The 17,055-nt window shown below is 45.6% G+C and overlaps 1 protein-coding gene across 2 annotated transcripts in view; it reads left to right on the top strand.

The window, feature by feature from the left end:
- PPP1R16B (protein phosphatase 1 regulatory subunit 16B) overlaps positions 1-17,055 on the top strand; it is a 186,394-nt gene that overhangs the window by 149,927 nt on the left and 19,412 nt on the right. For both annotated transcript variants that reach the window (XM_029612241.1, XM_029612239.1), the window contains 2 exons: positions 868-1,013; positions 12,944-13,047. In XM_029612241.1, coding sequence (XP_029468101.1) covers positions 868-1,013; positions 12,944-13,047 — 250 coding nt within the window. The remainder of the gene's footprint in view (positions 1-867; positions 1,014-12,943; positions 13,048-17,055) is intronic.

Consider the following 17,055-nt stretch of genomic DNA (forward strand, 5'->3'; position numbering starts at 1 on the left):
TTGGATAACCTGAAAACCTGGCCTGTTTGTGGCACTCGAGGACTGGAGATCACCATCTCTGCCCTAGGGAATCATGGGTTGATTAAAAGCAAATTTATTGACTCCCAGCTGTGAGAGTGCTCTACCATAAAGCTCTTGGTCCAGGAAAAAATGGCCTCTGTTGTAGCAATCATCCTTCCTCACAAAGGGCAAAGTGCATGACCTCTGTGACATTCACATCTTGGCCCTGGCTGGCAAGGGATACCATTCTGAGGCTTTTATACCACAGTGCTATGCCCAGGCCCTTGTCCTGTCCATTCCAACACTTATTTGCATGAGTAACTTATTTATAATGTAAATATGAACTTGATTTTAGATATATATTTGGAAATTATTGCCCTGAAACAGATAATATAGACTATGTCAGCAGATAAGGAGCATAAGATCCATCTAGTCTTTCCAGGTTCCTTCCTTTTACAATATTGCAGAGCCTATTTGACTTCTGCTTTTACCTTTACTGAGGATCCCTAATACTCATCCCATGCTTTTTAAACTCTGTTACTGTTTTTGTCTCACTCCACCCCCACCAACCCCCCATCTTTACTGGGATGATGTTTCATTCATCCCCACCCTTTCTGTTAAGAAATATTTTCAAATATTACTCCTAAGTCTACCTTCTTTGGGTCTCCAGAAGAAATAATTTCTCTGTTTGGTCTGTTCCCATTAATTCCTTCTACTCTGCTAATATCAGATGTACACCTTTCATGGGCCTGGGTGTTTGAATGGGGTATTCAGGCTGTAACTTTCTCTCTTTATTACCTCTGTAGGGTGCTGCTGTCTTCCTTGCTGTCCGTTAATCTAACACATTCTGTGGTTCTCTCTCTGCAGTGCTGCATAGATAACTTTGAAGAAATTATTAAACTGCTCCTGAACCATGGTGCCAATGTGAACGCCAGAGACAACGAGTTGTGGACTCCACTACATGCGTCTGCCACCTGTGGGCACATCAACTTGGTGAAAATCCTCATCCAGCAGTACGTTGCTTCTCTTCCTTTCCCTGTCTCTTTCTGGATTAAATGCATGTATCTTAGAGCTTTCCCAAGTGTGTGAAGGCTGCCTCATTTTGTCCAATTATGAGTCTACAGTTCAGAGAACATACAAAAATGTTATGCTGGGGGAGTTGACGCTACCTGTAGGGAGGAGGCCCCCAGGTCCCCACCATCGGTAGGCAAGGCTAAAGGAGAGCAGAGACCCCGCTGGAGCTTCACCACTACCAGCTCACATTCCCCTTAGGTTGAGCCCTCGGGTGTTGGGGCCAGCTGGACTTACGCGGGGCCTCTGCAGAGATGGAAATCCAGGAGAAAAAAGAGACATAGTGGCTCAGGCCGAGGTCTGTCACAGGCAGTGACGTTTGAGGTCGGGATCCAGGCACAAGTCGAGGCAGGCGACATAGCTTGGTCAAGTTCTTGGCAAGGGGCGGGGCAGGCAGTGTTGCTTGTGGTCAAAGTCCAGTCCAAATCAAAGCCAAGGTCAGTCCGAGGAACAAAGGATGGAGACGAGGAACATGGGAGAAACTCAGGAACGGCAATCTAATTCTCAGGAGCGAGGAGACCTATTGCCAAGGCAAAGGCTGGAAGTAGGGTCCATCTTTATATAGTCCCCAGGTGGTGATGTCATCAGGGAGGGCTGTGGGCACTTTCCCTCCGTGGGCCCTTTAAATAAAGAGGAGAGGCATACACGCACACCTAGGAGGACGCCAGATGCAGGAGGAAGTTGGCGGCATCAGGCTGGCACCTTGGGGCGCATAGGACGGCAACGTGGGTGGCATTCAGCCGCGAAGAACAGCTGAGCAGGATTGCGGCTCAAGCTGCATGGAGCAACGGCAGCAGTCAGGGCCACGAAGAGGGAGAGCCATGTCGACAGCGGCTCCCCACTGCTGCCAGGGATCCTGGACCTGCTTGTGCCACGGCAGGCGGTGAGTGAGGCCAGCTGTGGGACTCCACAGCCGGCAAGTGTAACAAAAATAGGATTTAAAAGAAAAGAGAGAGATAAGGCAGAGATGCAGAAAATAGGTAGAACTGTTGTGAATAGGGAAGGATTGGAAAGGGATGAGTTATATAAAGGTGCATTATTATGTTTTGCGGCTCTCAGAGCCCACACGTGATCCGCGTCACTCATCCCAGTGCCGGCAGGCCTTACCGCAGCAGGACACCACTGAACAACAAATCAATGCAGTAAGATGCTGCCACGACTGATGCCTCTGGATCTCCTCTCTGCATGCGTGCACGTGCTGAAGTCAACTCTTTTAAAGGGACAGAGGCGGAAAAAGCCTGCAGTGCCCTCGGATGATATCACAACTCTTCGCCCTATAAAAGTTTCCTTGACATGCCATCTCTGCCTCAGCAATGGGTTGACTACCTTCTGGGTAGTGTGAGTTGCTGTGGTCTTCGTCTCTTCAGACTTGCCCAGCCTACCACTTTCTCCCTCTCAGAAGGACTCCTGGTATTTGACCTTAGCCTAGACTCTAGGTATCCTTGTCTGCTGCTTGCCACTGACCTTAGCCTGAACGCTAGGTATCTTGCCTGCCACTTGCCTCTGACCTTAGTCTGACCTAGGATCTACTATCCTGCATATGCCCCAGAGATTTCCACCTAAGACCTGCTGGCCCCCAGAACCCAAAGTCTCAACTCAAGGGGAAAGGGGCTGGTATAGGCGAAGCTCCAGTTCAGTCTCTGCACCCATCTGCTCCGCTAGTTGGGGTGAGGACCTACAGGTCCTCCCCTGTAGGTTGTGTCAACCTCACCCCAACACAAGGATCCACAGTCCTGACATATGTTGATGAGGGATGAGTCCTAAGTATGTCTATATATGCATGTTGGAGAGGGATCAGCTTTTATATATGTGAATGAGTGTATGTTGGGCAAAGATGAGTTGTGTGCAAGTGTATATGTGCATGTTGAAGAGGGATGAGTTGTAGTATGAGGTATATTGGGAGAGGGATGAGTTGTTTAATGGTGTATGTTGGGAAGAGATGAGCCTTGGTCAGATATATGTGTGTATGTTGGAGAGGGATGAGTCATATGATGGTGCATGTTGGGAAGGGATGAGTCCTGGGCAGATATATGTGTATATTTGAGGAGTGGTGAATTATGTGCAAGTGTATGTTGGAGACAGGCAAATATATGTGTGCATGTTGGGGCAGATGAATCATATGTGGGTTTGGGAGAGATGAGACTTGGGTGGGTGAATGTGTTTATATCAGGAAGGGTGAGTCATGTGGGTATATTTTGGGAATGGGTGAGCAGAGAGTGGCTCAGGAGATGCTGGAATATCAGAACATAAAGGGAATATGTCTCTAGATTGGTCAAAGACTTTGGGCATAAACTGAGATCCTACACTTAAGCTGAGGGCTAAAATGTTGCCCAAACTCCTGTGTGCTGGAAGCCAGGACCATCTTCTCTACTCACTTCACCAACCCCTTAATTAAAAGCTACAGGAGACATCCGGGGGGTGGGGTGGTGGTAAGAATTCACTAGACGGGTATTAAATTCTCCTTCTATCAGTAGAAAAGGGAAATGGAAGCAAGTAGAGAATCACTTTTTAAAGGCTGACTTTCAGTCTTGAACCTCTAACTATATATTTTTTATTTAAAGAAATAGAAATAAAAAATTATTAGCTCTCTGTGCGCTAGAAATGCTGAAAATAGCACATTCTAATTTCATTTATTTGCAGTTATTTAGTTCATAGGAAGGGTAGTTTTTCCAAGGAACTTCTGTGAGTAAAACAATGTTTTAGGTGCAGAAATAGCCTTTTACAAAATTGTCCATCCAGTATGCTCTTAAACTTATGTGTAGTCAAACTAGTTGAATGCAGAGAAAAGATAGTTTCTGTTATGGGATCATAATGGTGGAACCTTCTTCCAATATCTGTTCGTAAAGAGGCTAACATCAAGACCTTCGGAAAAAAATCTGAAAGCACATTTATTTTGAGAGCTTTTAATATCTAGGCATGGCATATGCACCGTTTGTTGCGCTGGAGGTGGACCCTTGGCCTGGCGCAGGATTGGTATGGCCCCCTGAGGGTTCCCAGAGGGTGCTTGCCACCAGGAGGTGGAGCACACGAGGAGATAGAGGCTAGCTGGAGTTTCACTAATAACAGTCCGGGGTTTCTGTGGGTTGAACCATTGGTTACCCGGACCGCCTGGGCTTAGGTGATAGCAGAGAGGTGTGCCCACGAAGAGTAAGGGTGTGTGGCTACTGGAGAACAGTTGAGCTAGACCAGAACAGAGGTTACCAGAGACCACTGGAACGGAGCAGGAACTGAAGGTCCTCCGGTCAGGTTAGGCTGGGGCTAGTGGTCTAGCTGGTAGAAGGCCGCGGATGACGTCAGAGCAGGCAGGCCTGGTGGCCACGGGAGTAGCAAAGAGAGTGTCTGTGTGGAGCGCAAGGGTCAAAGCTAGGGTATCCGTCTGAGGGTGGTCAGCCAAAGCAAAGATCAGTTCCAGGTATCAGTCTGAGCATAGTCAGTAGCAGGCAGAGATCAGTTCCAGGCAGCAGTCCAAACGTGGTCAGAGGCAAACTGAGGTCAGTACAGAGTATCAGTCCGAAGGGTACTACCTGGGAAGCAGAACAGGAACAGATGCTGGAGCACAGAAGGACCACAGGAACGCAGGAGCACTGGAAGACACAAGGGACACAGGAACGCAGGAGCACTGGAACAAGTACTGGAACAGGAACGCAGGAACCCTGGAACAGGCAAGGAACAAGGAACACAGGAACACTGGAACAGGCAAGGAGCAAGGAACACAGGAACACAGGACGGCAACTAGCTTCTCAAAGATGAGACGACCCGTTTGCCAAGGCGAGGTCCTGGGGACAGGGCCTTGCTTTAAATAGGGAACTCAAATGTTGTCATCTGTTCACGCCTTGGAGGGAGTTCCCGTCGCAGACCCTTTAAAGGGCTGTGGGATCCGCGTGCCTTGAGGCGTGGTCTTGGCTCGGGAGGACACCGAGGCCCCGCAGGGCGGCCTGGGAGGTCGAAGGCTCAGAAGAGGCGGACAACGCCGACACGGAGTGCCGGGAACGGCAGCGACTGGCTGCGGCTGCGGGGGACGCCGGTCTGGGGCCTGTCAGAGCACGGAGGACGTGAGCAGGACCGTTAGCGGTGGGGCTGCGGATGGGACTCGCAACACTGTTACTCTGTTTTCATGATTGATTTTTTTTATACGTTGTGTTTAAATTACTATTTACTATTTTGTGATCTGGACTGTGGATGTATTTGACTGTTGGCCGCCTTGACCCTTGGAGAAGGCGGCATTAAAATGTTTAAAATAAATAAATAAATAAAAGTGCCCATATCATGCTTATGCATAAGTTTACCTGGACTAAATGGGGGTGGACCTGGGGAGAGGTTTGGAATTACACCCATACTTTTCAATTTTTGAAAAGGAAAGGAGCTTAACTTTTCCCCAAAAAATTCTGCCTACACTTTAGCGGGTGTAAATGTGGGAGGATAGATTTGGAAGGATAATTTACAGAGCGGACTTGTGCATGTGAGGATTCATGGTTAGCAGCTGTATTGGATTCCATATATTGTGCACATCTTTGACCTACAAATCCATAAACACAGGTGTATGCTGGATCTGGCCTTCTTGAAAGCATTGCTAAACAGATAAGACTCCAGCTGTGTTTGGTACTTAACATCTTGTTTTTAAGTGCCTGTGATTAGACTTAAGCGGTCCTGGAGTTGCCATTCTTAAATTCCTACTGGCACATTACGGCCTCTAGGAACAGTAATCCTATCAGAGATGTGCACATATTTCAGAAATGAGTTTGAACAGCTTTTGCACTTTCTAGCAAGCTGGAGCAGGCTTTATGGATGGAATCTTGAGACATTCACTGCTGATCTTTTGAAAAATCCAGAGCTGATTTCATCAATATGGGAATGGGGGTGAGGTCTGTTTTTGAGTGCGGGGATTTATTTGGTACTTGGAAGGTTGTGAGGAGCGACCCGGGTTGTGTAGTTTTAAGGCTGTGGTAGAAATGTGTATGTATGTGGGTGGGGACTGGGAGGTTGTTTGGGTGAACTGATGTATTGAGGGTGGGTTCATCAATTGCTTTTAGCATGTACATGTGTTTCATTGTGATATGTTCAGAGTTCTATGAGTGCAGTCCCCAACACCATTCTCCATCCCCTCTCCTCCCCCTGGCATGAGTATCATCTTCCCTTCCCTCCCTTCCCTCCCAGCCCTCCTGCCATCACTTTCCATTCCCCTTCCCCCCATAGCCCTCAGCCAGCAAGAGGAATCCAGCGAACAGCGCTTCTTGCCTTCTGCCACTGTCAGCGTCCTTCTGAAGTTAGAACCATGCAGGGCCAGCGGTCTCGCGAGATTACAGGGCCCCACATGGTTCCAGCTTCTTTTTTTGGGAGGGGGGCAAGTTAAACTTTATTTAAGAGCAGGTACATAAAACAATAAACATCAATGTTTCGTACAAGATACCATATTAATAAACGAGAAACAATAAGAAGGTAAATGACCCATAAGCAAAGTAACACCATTCTTCTGAAGGAAGCTGGCAGAGGAGGAGGCAGCAGCAGGTAAGGAGTGCTGGTCACTGCCTTCCCCGACTGGAAGGGAACAAGTGGGGGGGGGGGGAGGAAGAGAGAGCAAGACTTTGCTGGCAGCAGCAGCTGTGACCTGCCCCCCCCCCCCCCATCTTCCCTTTGTAGCAGCCAAAGTTTCAGAGCATACCGGAGGTTCTCCTGCAGTACTCTAGTATGTTGTAGCACACGAATTGGGAACCTCTGCCTTGGATCCTTATAGGTCACCAAAGGTTCGATGCCAGTATTAAAGGCCATAATTGCAATGCTAATGGGTAGCCAAACTGACAGAGAGGCTGGGGGCACCTTGTAGACTAATAGATTAATTGAGGCATAAGCATTCATTGGCAGTAGCCCACTTTGCAGATGGGTAGCCAGGTTCCCTTAATAGAGATAGAATGCTTTATGGAAATAACAAGGCACAGCATGGTAGGCAATACATTCTAGGACTTGCATTGTTTTTCACTAATAGAATGCATTAGTGGAGGAAGCCAGGGAGGGGTTAAAGCCTGTGGAAGTGCTGCCTGTTCTGTGCAGTAGTGAGGTTCACGGAGGAATTCTTCATGCTAAAACAGGGGTAGGCAACTCCAGTTCTGGCATGCTGTAAACTGGACTGGTTTTCAGGATATCCACAATGAATATGTATGAGGTATTTTTGCATGCACTGCCTCCACCATATACAAATATATCTCATGCATATTCATTGTAGATGTCCAGAAAAAAGACCTGTTTGTGGTACTCTGGGACTGGAATTGCCCAGGTGTGGATCACAGTGAACTCTAGTAGAACAAGACCTGTGATTCTGAGACACCCAGTTTCCCCAACTTTGAAACATCCTGAATATCCACCCCCATTCCCACAGAGAAGAATGACATCCAGGATTCAGAATCCCAGGAATAATTGAATTACAGTGGGCTCATGTAGAATAAGGCTTTTTGATGAATAGACACCAACTATTGCCACTGTTACCCTTACATAATGCATTTCTGCATTGGAAAATGAAGAAGTCCAATTAACAGAATATGAAGTGATGTCTGAAAGGGAAGTAGTCACACAATGCACCCAGAAACCCTTCAACATGATCAAATGTTATAAAAGAAAGCTGCTTCTGCTAGGAGATTCAGTCATCAGAGGAACCAATTTGGGAACTCATTTTGATGGGGACACAATAGCTAATTGCCTTCCAGGATCCTCAGCTAACAGAAATGCAAAACAGTGGTCAATGCAATTATAGAAGAAAGTAAGAATTCTGATATCAATGCTATCATCCACCTGGGGACCGGGGACCAATGACCTCGTTAGAAACAATGTCCATTAAGTACAGAAAGATTTCCAAAATCTAGGAAAAAAGATTATACACGTGCCAAACACTATAGCCTTTTCAGAAGTATTACCTGTTCATGGAAAAGGAAAGTTTGTTCCATATAGATAATTTCAATGCCTGGCTCAAAACCTGGTGTAAAGAATGTGGATTTGGTTGGGGCCATGTATAAACCAATAAAACTTTATGTCGTAAGGATGGCCTACATTTGTCAATGGCAGGAAAGAGGATGCTAAGTGACAAATTCAGATCATACACTATCAGGCATTTAAACTAGGGAGCGGGGGCGGCAGGAGACAGCCAGTGAAATTGGCATGTCACCCTCAAGCAAAACAGGAAGAGGGAAGAGTATGTAACAAAATCAATCAGTTCAAAAAAAGCAGAAAAGGTGAATACGAAGAGCAGCTGGAAAGCTATGACTACAAATGCTTATAGTGTGGGCAACAAAATCCCAGACCTGCAGGCCCTAATGGTGGAGGTGGACTTGGACATTGTTGCTGTTACGGAGACCTGGTTCACTGATTCTTATGACTGGGATACAGCCATCCCAGCCTATAACTTGCTAAGAAAGGACAGAGAGGGCAGAAAAGGGAGAGGAGTAGCTCTTTATGTCAAAAACAATATCCAAGCAACTGAATTGCAAGGGGCGTGGGGTAGAGAAGAAGCATGGTGTCTCCATTTTTACTGGTGTGATCTACAGGATACCAACTCGAACAGAAGAACTGGACATAGAACTTATTGAAGACATCCAAAAGGTGGGAAAGAAGGATGAAGTGTTGCTCAAAGAAGATTTTAATTTGCTGGATGTGGATTAGGGTATCCTTTCTGTGGAATCTACAAAAAGTAGAGAGACAGTGGATGCCCTTCAAGGGGCTCTGCTCAAACAAATGGTAATGGTACCCATGAGTGAGGGTGTAATATTCAATCTGGTGCTCACTAATGTCTCTAATGTTCGGGTAAGGGCTCACCTGAGCACCAGTGATCATCAAATGGTATGGTCAATTTTGCGAATAGGACACAGAGAAGTCATACAAAGACTCAAAACTATGGTCTTTGTCAAAATGGGAAGTACCTGGAGGAAGAACTGGAAGTCTGGGAGAAAATGGGTGAGGAGGAATGACAGTGGGCCAAGTTAAAAGGAGCTATTACAAAGGCAACAAATCTGTGTGTTAGAAAAGTAAACAAGTGTAAAAGAAAAAAACAACAATTTGTTTCTCTAAGGAGGGGGGTGAAAAAATAAAGGCAAAAAGAATAGAGTCCAAGAAGTATAAAGGATCCCAAAAAAAGGAACACATGGAAGAGGGAGGCAAAGAAAGAAACAAGGAAAGCAGAAGAAAGGATTGCCAAAGAGGTAAAGCGAGAAGACAAAACATTTTTCAGATATATCAGAGAAAGAAAGGAGGTCAGAAGTGGTATAGTGAAAGTGAAAAGTGACAAGGAGTATTGTGTAGAGAGCAACAAAGAAATGGCAGAAATATTAAATACTTCAGTTCAGTATTCACTAAAGATATTCAGCCTATATCTAATACCACTATGCCATCTCCTAGCGGGGTTAGACCTAAATTTTAAAATATATGCTGACGATATACAGTTTACAGTCCCTTTCACTGATTCCTGGTCTAAAACTTTTTCTTTATTACAATTATATTTGTCTGTAAAAAAATTATGGTTATCACACAACAGGTTAAAACTAAACACAAATAAAACAGAATTAATCTATCTCTCAACTGTACCAGATTCAATTCACCAGCCATCGCCTACCTTTATATTCGAGAACCAACCTATCACGATAAAATCTCATGCAAAAAATTTAGGAGAAATCATTGATTCCAGACTAGCAATGACTGATAATATATCCGAAATCGTAAAAAAATCCTTTTTCAAAATACACATGTTAAAAAAGCTTAAGCCGTTATTACTCCTTAATGACTTCCGATTAGTTACCCAAGCATTAATCTTATCTACCTTGGACTACTGTAATTCATTATATCTTGGTCTACCGCAAACAACAATACAACCTCTACAACTTGTACAAAATGCAACTGCCCGAATGTTATGTAATGTATCACGTACAGATCACATCACACCTACATTTCAATTTTTACACTGGCTTCCAATATCATTTCATATAACAAACAAAATCTTGTCCATAATACATAATTTACTATACAATGTTAATTCCTTCTGTTTATGTTCATTATTAAGAATTTACAGGCCATCTAGACCGCTCCGTTCTCTTGACAAATGTATTCTGGAAATCCCCTCTATAAGATCTGTCAGTTTATCGCTAACACGAAAACGTGCTTTTTCCATAGCCGGTCCAGCCTTATGGAACTCTCTTCCAGACCATATCCGATTGACAGCAAACCACAGAGAATTCAAAAAACTACTAAAGACTCATCTTTTTATATGTGCATATAGCTTACACTAATATCTTCTCACAACACAATATATTTCTGTCAGCACAAATTAAGTATCATATTATAATGCTTTTTAAATTGCTGTATGTAACATTTTGTGTATGTTTTAATTGTGTATGTTTTACTTTGTAAAGCGCCTAGATGGATAGTCCTCTACCCCATTGTGCAGTATATAAAAACTTTCAAATAAAAATAAAAAGAAGACCCTGGAGAAGCACCATTGCTGGTTAACAAGACGGGATGGAGTAGACGAAACTCCATTTACAGAAGAAAAGGTATGGGAGGAGTTAGGCAAACTGAAAGTAGACAAGACCATGAGGCTGGATGAGATACACCTCAGCATACTGAGAGAGCTCAGAGATGTGCTGGCAGATTCGCTGAAGGACCTGTGGTAATCCAAAAGCTCTGTATGTGATGGAGGTTGAAAGACTGATGTGCACAGATCAAGAGAGAGAGATCTTGGGGAATAGTATCTGGAGATCTGAAGATGGCAAAGCAATGTGACAAGGTGATAGCTAAAGCCAGAAGAATGCTGGGCTGTATAGAGAGAGGAATAACCAATAAGAAAAAGGAGGTGATAATGCTCTTGTGTGAGGCCTCATTTGGAGTACTGTGTTCAGTTCTAGAGTCCATATCTCAAAAGGGACAAAGACAGGATGGAGGTGGTCCAGAGAGGAGTTGCAAAAATGGTGTGGGGTCTGTATGAGAAGACCTATGAGGAGAGGCTGAAGGATCTGAATATGTATACCCTGGAAAAGAGGAGGTGCAGAGGAGACATGATACAGACCTTCAGATACCTGAAAGGTTTTTAATGATGCACAATCGATAAATCTTTTCCATTGGAAAGAAATCAGTAGAACTAGGGGTCACGAAATGAAACTCCAGGGAAGCTGACTCAGAACCAATATTAGAAAATATTTCTGCATGGAGAGGGTGGTGGATGCCTGGAACACCCTTCCGGAGGAGGCAGTGAAGACAAAAACAGTGAGAGAATTTCAAGGGGCATGGGATAACACTGTGGATCCCTAAATGTTAGAGGATGGAAATGAAGAAAAGAGTGCATGGGGGCAACTTGCTGGTGCGGCGGTTACTACCCTTAACCAATAAGCCTTGATACTGTTGATACAACCCCATCATTGATCTCTGCTTCAATGGCAGGGGGGAAAAGGGAAATGGATTCGAACAGCAACCAACAAGGGCCCTGACGTTTATGGGCTGGGGGAAACAAATAAACATGGGGGTAACTTGCTGATCCAGTGGTTACTACCCTTAACCAATAAGCCTTGATACTGTTGATACAACTCCAACATTGCTCTCTCCTTCAACAGCAAGGGGTAACGGGGAATTGGATTCAGATACCAACCAACAAAGGCCCTGACTTTTACAGTCTGGGAAACTGGTAAGCATGGGGTAACCTGCACAGCGCAGCAAATACTACCAAAAGATTGCTTGGCAGACTGGATGTACCATTTGCTCCTTTTCTGCAGTCATTTCTCTGTTTCTATGCTAAAATAAACTGTGGCCTACTTGCAGTTAGATGGCACAGAGCAGTGTGCGTGCCTGTTCAATGGAGGTCTTTGCTGCCAGGACTTCCACCTAAATTGTCACTTGTGGTCATGTCAGTGATGCGAACGGCTGACTCCTCACTGTGTGACAACCTGTAAACGTGTTTGACCAGGGCCAGAGATAAGAATGTGTCCAAGCTTTCTGCACCTGCACTGTAGTGGTATTGCTTCGTGAGCAGTCTGATGAAATTCTGTAGTGATTTAACCACCCTGTTATTTTTTTTTTGTGTCAGGAGCAAGTGTTCACATATTATCACATGTCTAGCAGCAGAAGTAAACAACTGCAGGCTGTGAATCCTGGGAATTTTCACACCATGCTAGGGAACCAAACGCAGCTTATTAGCACAGTTTATGGAGAGCATCTGCAGGTAGAACATCTGCCTAGTAGCCATGAATCTTACTGGATTGACAGTACTGGATTGCAACTGGTGATCCGAGGGTGAGTCTCTCTCTCTCTCTCTGGCTCTGCAAATCCAGTAAATCACCTGGCTTCACTGAGTACTTCTGTCACAAAATGGTGTTCCCCTGCTGTAGTGTCTGTGCATATGGGTTTACTTTTGTGCCTCATTTGAATATATAGTATAACATGGTACGTTATGCTGAGGCGAGAGGTGTCACACAGGCTTGGGAGAAAAGATAAATGGGCGCTTGATGAACGAGTGCATACGGTGACAATCCATGAGAACAAGTGAGACCAGTAATAGGACTGGTTTGTAAGAGATAAGGCTGTACTGGGGTCCTGGAGAGCATTCAGGGAGCGCTGGGCCCCTTTTGCAGTTTTCTTAGCTCAGCCCTTGGCTCTTTCATTTTATGATTCATGATTTGGTAGTTTTTGCTCCCAAGATAGTGAGAAAAAAAAAAAAGCACACTTCTCCCCACCACATTATTTGCAGGTGACAAGGAAAGCTGCAGTGAGAGCCACAGGATTACAGTCTGGTACACTGGCGAGAGCTTTAATCAGTGAACTTTTTTTCCCTGCTGGGGCTCTCACGGTGCTGACTTCTGCACTTTGCCTGCCTGCCTGAGGTCTCCTTACATGCTGTCCATTGTCCTTGCAGGGGGGCAGATTTGCTGGCGGTGAACGCCGATGGAAACATGCCATACGATCTGTGTGAAGATGACCCCACGCTGGACATCATTGAGACATGCATGGCTTATCAGGGTAAGGGTGGATGTTTACCGAATGGAGTGTGTTGGTGCCTTTAGCAGCTAGCTTGGTTTAATTCCACCAAGATTGCATTCCAGGTTGACAGTATATAAATAATAATAATAAATCAATGAGTCTTAACCTGTGTGTTGTGCCTCAATGTAGTTGCCACCTCACCCGGGGCAAGCATGAGAGACCAACCCATTCCCGGTTTTGCTCTGTTGCATGCATGGAAACGGAGTCTTCATTCCCCTTGATCAGCCTCTCTGGGCTTGACTCCCTGCGGGATGCAGGGCACAGTTACTTTGTCTCTTTCGGTGGGAGAGCGGGCTGGTGCCCCTCTCCCGGGCACTTTCGTACGGTCTGAAATAGGCCTCTCTGGGCTTGACCCAGGTGACATGTAAACCCCGGGCCCCAAATGTGCCTCTCGTTAAGAAAAGGACCAAAAAGACCCAGTACAGTCAGTCCATGGCTTATTCTCATTTCCCACACTGAGAAATACAAGATGTTTGCTCACCACAGGGTCTCATATGAAAGTGTGCAGAAGAGGTTATGAAAAATTGTAGTCTGGAGTGACTGAATTTTACGGCGAGTGCTGTGATTTTGTTACAAGTGTTTAGAATATGCCGTGTGGAGAAAAGTTGTTTAAATAATGTTTATAGGGAACAGAAGGAACAGCTCTTGGAGTAAGGGACTGAACATCAGGCAGTATTGTGAAGTGCTTTTCAGAGTATGTTATGAAGATGGTTTCTTTATTTGTTGGGGTGACTAAATGATGTATAACTAACATGTAATCTTAGTTATTACTTAAAAGTACAACCCAGGGAACTTCGCTATATTATTAATGTTAGCTGGGTACTCATCATAATTACTGACTATTACCATAATGTTAAAGAACTGCACACACATTCTAACCTGGAAAGCCATTTAAAGCTGTGCAAGGATCTCTAACCGATGAACGTGCTGGTGAGGCGTGGCGTCCATTCTGCTGCTTCTCTCTGCTGCCATGAACCTGCTCTGGCATGAAAGGGCTGCATCAGGCCCAGGCGCCTGGGCGGGGGAGGCAGGTGGGGAGCAGGAGGAGCAGAGCCCTCGCTCTCAAAGGAAGCTGGCTCACAGTAAAAAAGGGTTACTGGTGATGACTAATGGAAAATCACTTGAAGAGCCATGGGGGAGAGGAGAATTGTTAAAGCGTCACTTGGTTAATTAAGCTTAGTAACAATTAGTACCCCACAGTTGCTATGTTTGGCAAGCTGATCTATAAAAAAAACCCAAGTATGATGTTAGATCTGATTTAAACACAGATTCCAAACAGAGAAGGATGGACATGCAGTGATGAGAGGAGAGGATGGGAGGAGGTGTGTGCAGCGGCAGGGCTTCCCAAAGCTGTCCTGGTGACCCCACAGCTAGTCAGATTTTCAGGATATCCACAACCAATGCACTTTGGAGATCGAGCACATGCAGATTTAATTCAGCAGAGCTATCAGGTTACTTGGCTCCAGGAGGGAGATTTGAGGCCAGTCTGGGGTTTCTGACAACCCCACCCTCATGCATTATCGGACCTGCACCACTGATTTCAATGAGTAGAATTGGGGACTCCAAATACCACACTACACTGGGATGCGAGTTCAAAAGCAGGACTGGCCAAAAAGTCTCCCTTCCGGACCTGGGTAACTTTGCAGCCCTGCTTTGTGCATGCTTGTTGCAGCTATCCTGAAAACCCAACTGACTGTGGGGTCACCAGGGCAAATTTGTGAATCCCTAGTGCTATATAATAGGGTTACCAGGTAGCTGCATGGTATTGGGGACAAACTAAATCAGCCCTGGTTTTGTGCAGTATTATCCATGGACTTTCTCTTGCAATTCCTCAGTAAGATGTCCAAAGATTCAAATGGGACCAGTCCAGGCCTGGCTCATCCCCACAAGGGTGCCTGGGTTAGGCAGCAATAGTGCAGGACACATATTGCTACCAAACCTTCGGGCTCTTGTGCAATGATGTCATAGCACTGTGCCTGTGACCTCACCAAGGTTACCATGGAAACACCCGCAGTGGTACTAATACAGTGTTTCAGCATGATGAAATAGAAGGGCTGTGAGGGAGGCAAAAATACTCAGTGCAAACAAGTCATTTGGATAATAATTAGAACTTAGTGGAGATATTAAACCAATGGCATAGCCACGGGTGGGCAGTTGCCCACCCAATTTGGGCCCAGGCCCACCCAACCGGAAGAGGCCTGTTAGAGCAATGCCATCGCAGAATCCCATCCCCGCAATGGCAAAGCGGAGGGCCGGAACTGCAAGGCCGTTGCAGGATCTCATCCCCACAATGGCGAAGAGGAGAGCCAGAGCTGCATGGCCTTCACGGGATCCCATTCCTGTGACAGTGAAGAGGAGACCCGGAGCTACAATGCCATTGCGGGATCCCATACCTGCGGAGGCCACAGTAGGACTTTGGCTGTGCCTAATAAAAAGGCCCCGCATGTGTGTGGGTGAAAATGGGAGCCTGAGTGGGTTTGTGGGTTAGAATGGGAGCTTGAATGTGTGTATATGGGTGAAAATGGGTGCCTGGGTGTGCATCTCTGTGCGTATAAGAATGGGAGCCTGGGTGTGGGTCTGTGTGCATAAGAATGGGAGCCTGGGGGGGGGGGGGGGTTGAGAGAGTGAGTGAGTGTGTGTGTGTGTGTGTGTGTGTGTGTGTGGAGAATGTATGCTTGTGGGAGGGAGAGCATATGAGAGGGTGAGCTTGTGTGTGTGAGGGAGTCAGTGAGAGAAAGCGTGTGTGTGTGTGTGTGTGTGGGTGTGAGGAAGGAAGAGAAGAAAACAGTAGGAGAAGAGAGACACTGGAAAGTAATTAGGAAATGAGCAACAAAGGGAAAAATGAGAAAAAGAGACCAGGACCAACTGATTAAAAAAAATATAAAGATCAGACAACAAAAGTAAAAAACCAAAATTATTTTGAGATTTTAGCAAGTTGAATATGCCATCTTTGGGAATGCGCATTTCTTATATTTTTGTATTTTGCTCTTTCTTCAGTATTCCACTATTTAGAGTCTAGTTTCTCAGGCTCTTTCGGTTTTGTCTGCATGTTCTTGTTTCTAATTTGTAGTCTCTTATTTCTATATTAGGTAAGGGTCAGTCTCTGCTTTGCCTGTGTGTGTGACTGAAGTGCGGTATTTCTGCTAGTGTGTAGTTTCTCTGTAGTAGTCCATCTTGTTCTGTTATTCCAGTAGGTGATGTATTAATGTTCTAGGGCCTGCTGTAGTATTTATATTGCTGCTTTTTCATGAGGTTGCTGTTATTTGAATCCTGAGAGTCAGTGCTCTGACTATATGGTATGGCAAGATTCTAAATGTTAGGGGTGTGCATACAATTATTTTTTGTCCCCGTTTCGTTTTCGGGTCTGGGGAGGGCCATTTCGGTCCACTCCCCGGATCAGAAAACTTTTGTCATGAAAAAAAAACAAAACAACCCCCCCACAACCCTTCATATTTAATTAATTACAATCCCCCCCCCAAAACTTGCCTAAAGTTCCTGGTGGTCCAGCGGGGTCCCAGGAGCGATCTCCCACTCTCGGGCCGTCGGCTGCCAGTAAACAAAATGGCGCCGGTGGCCCTTTGCCCTTACCATGTGACAGGGGCTATTGGTGCCATTGGCCGGCCTCTGTCACATGGTAGGAGCAATGGACGGCCGGTGCCATCTTAAAAAATGACGAGGGCTATCCATTGCTCCTATCATGTGACAGGGGCTGGCCAATGGCACCGATGGCCCTTACCATGTGACAAGGCTATCTGTGCCATTTTGACTAGTGGCAGCCGACGGCCGAGAGCGGGAGATCGCTCCTGGGACCCCCGCTAGACCACTAGGACTTTAGGCAAGTTTTGGGGGGGGTCAGGAGGGTAGAAGATATTTAATTAAATCTGAAGGGTTGAGGTGGGTTTGGGTTTGGTTTTTTCTTTATGTGCCCTTTTTCTCCCCCCCCCCCCTCGAAAATGATAAGAAAACCACACAAAATTTCATGGGGTT

The sequence above is a fragment of the Rhinatrema bivittatum genome, chromosome 8 (assembly GCF_901001135.1).
Source record: "Rhinatrema bivittatum chromosome 8, aRhiBiv1.1, whole genome shotgun sequence".
Taxonomy (NCBI): domain Eukaryota; kingdom Metazoa; phylum Chordata; class Amphibia; order Gymnophiona; family Rhinatrematidae; genus Rhinatrema; species Rhinatrema bivittatum.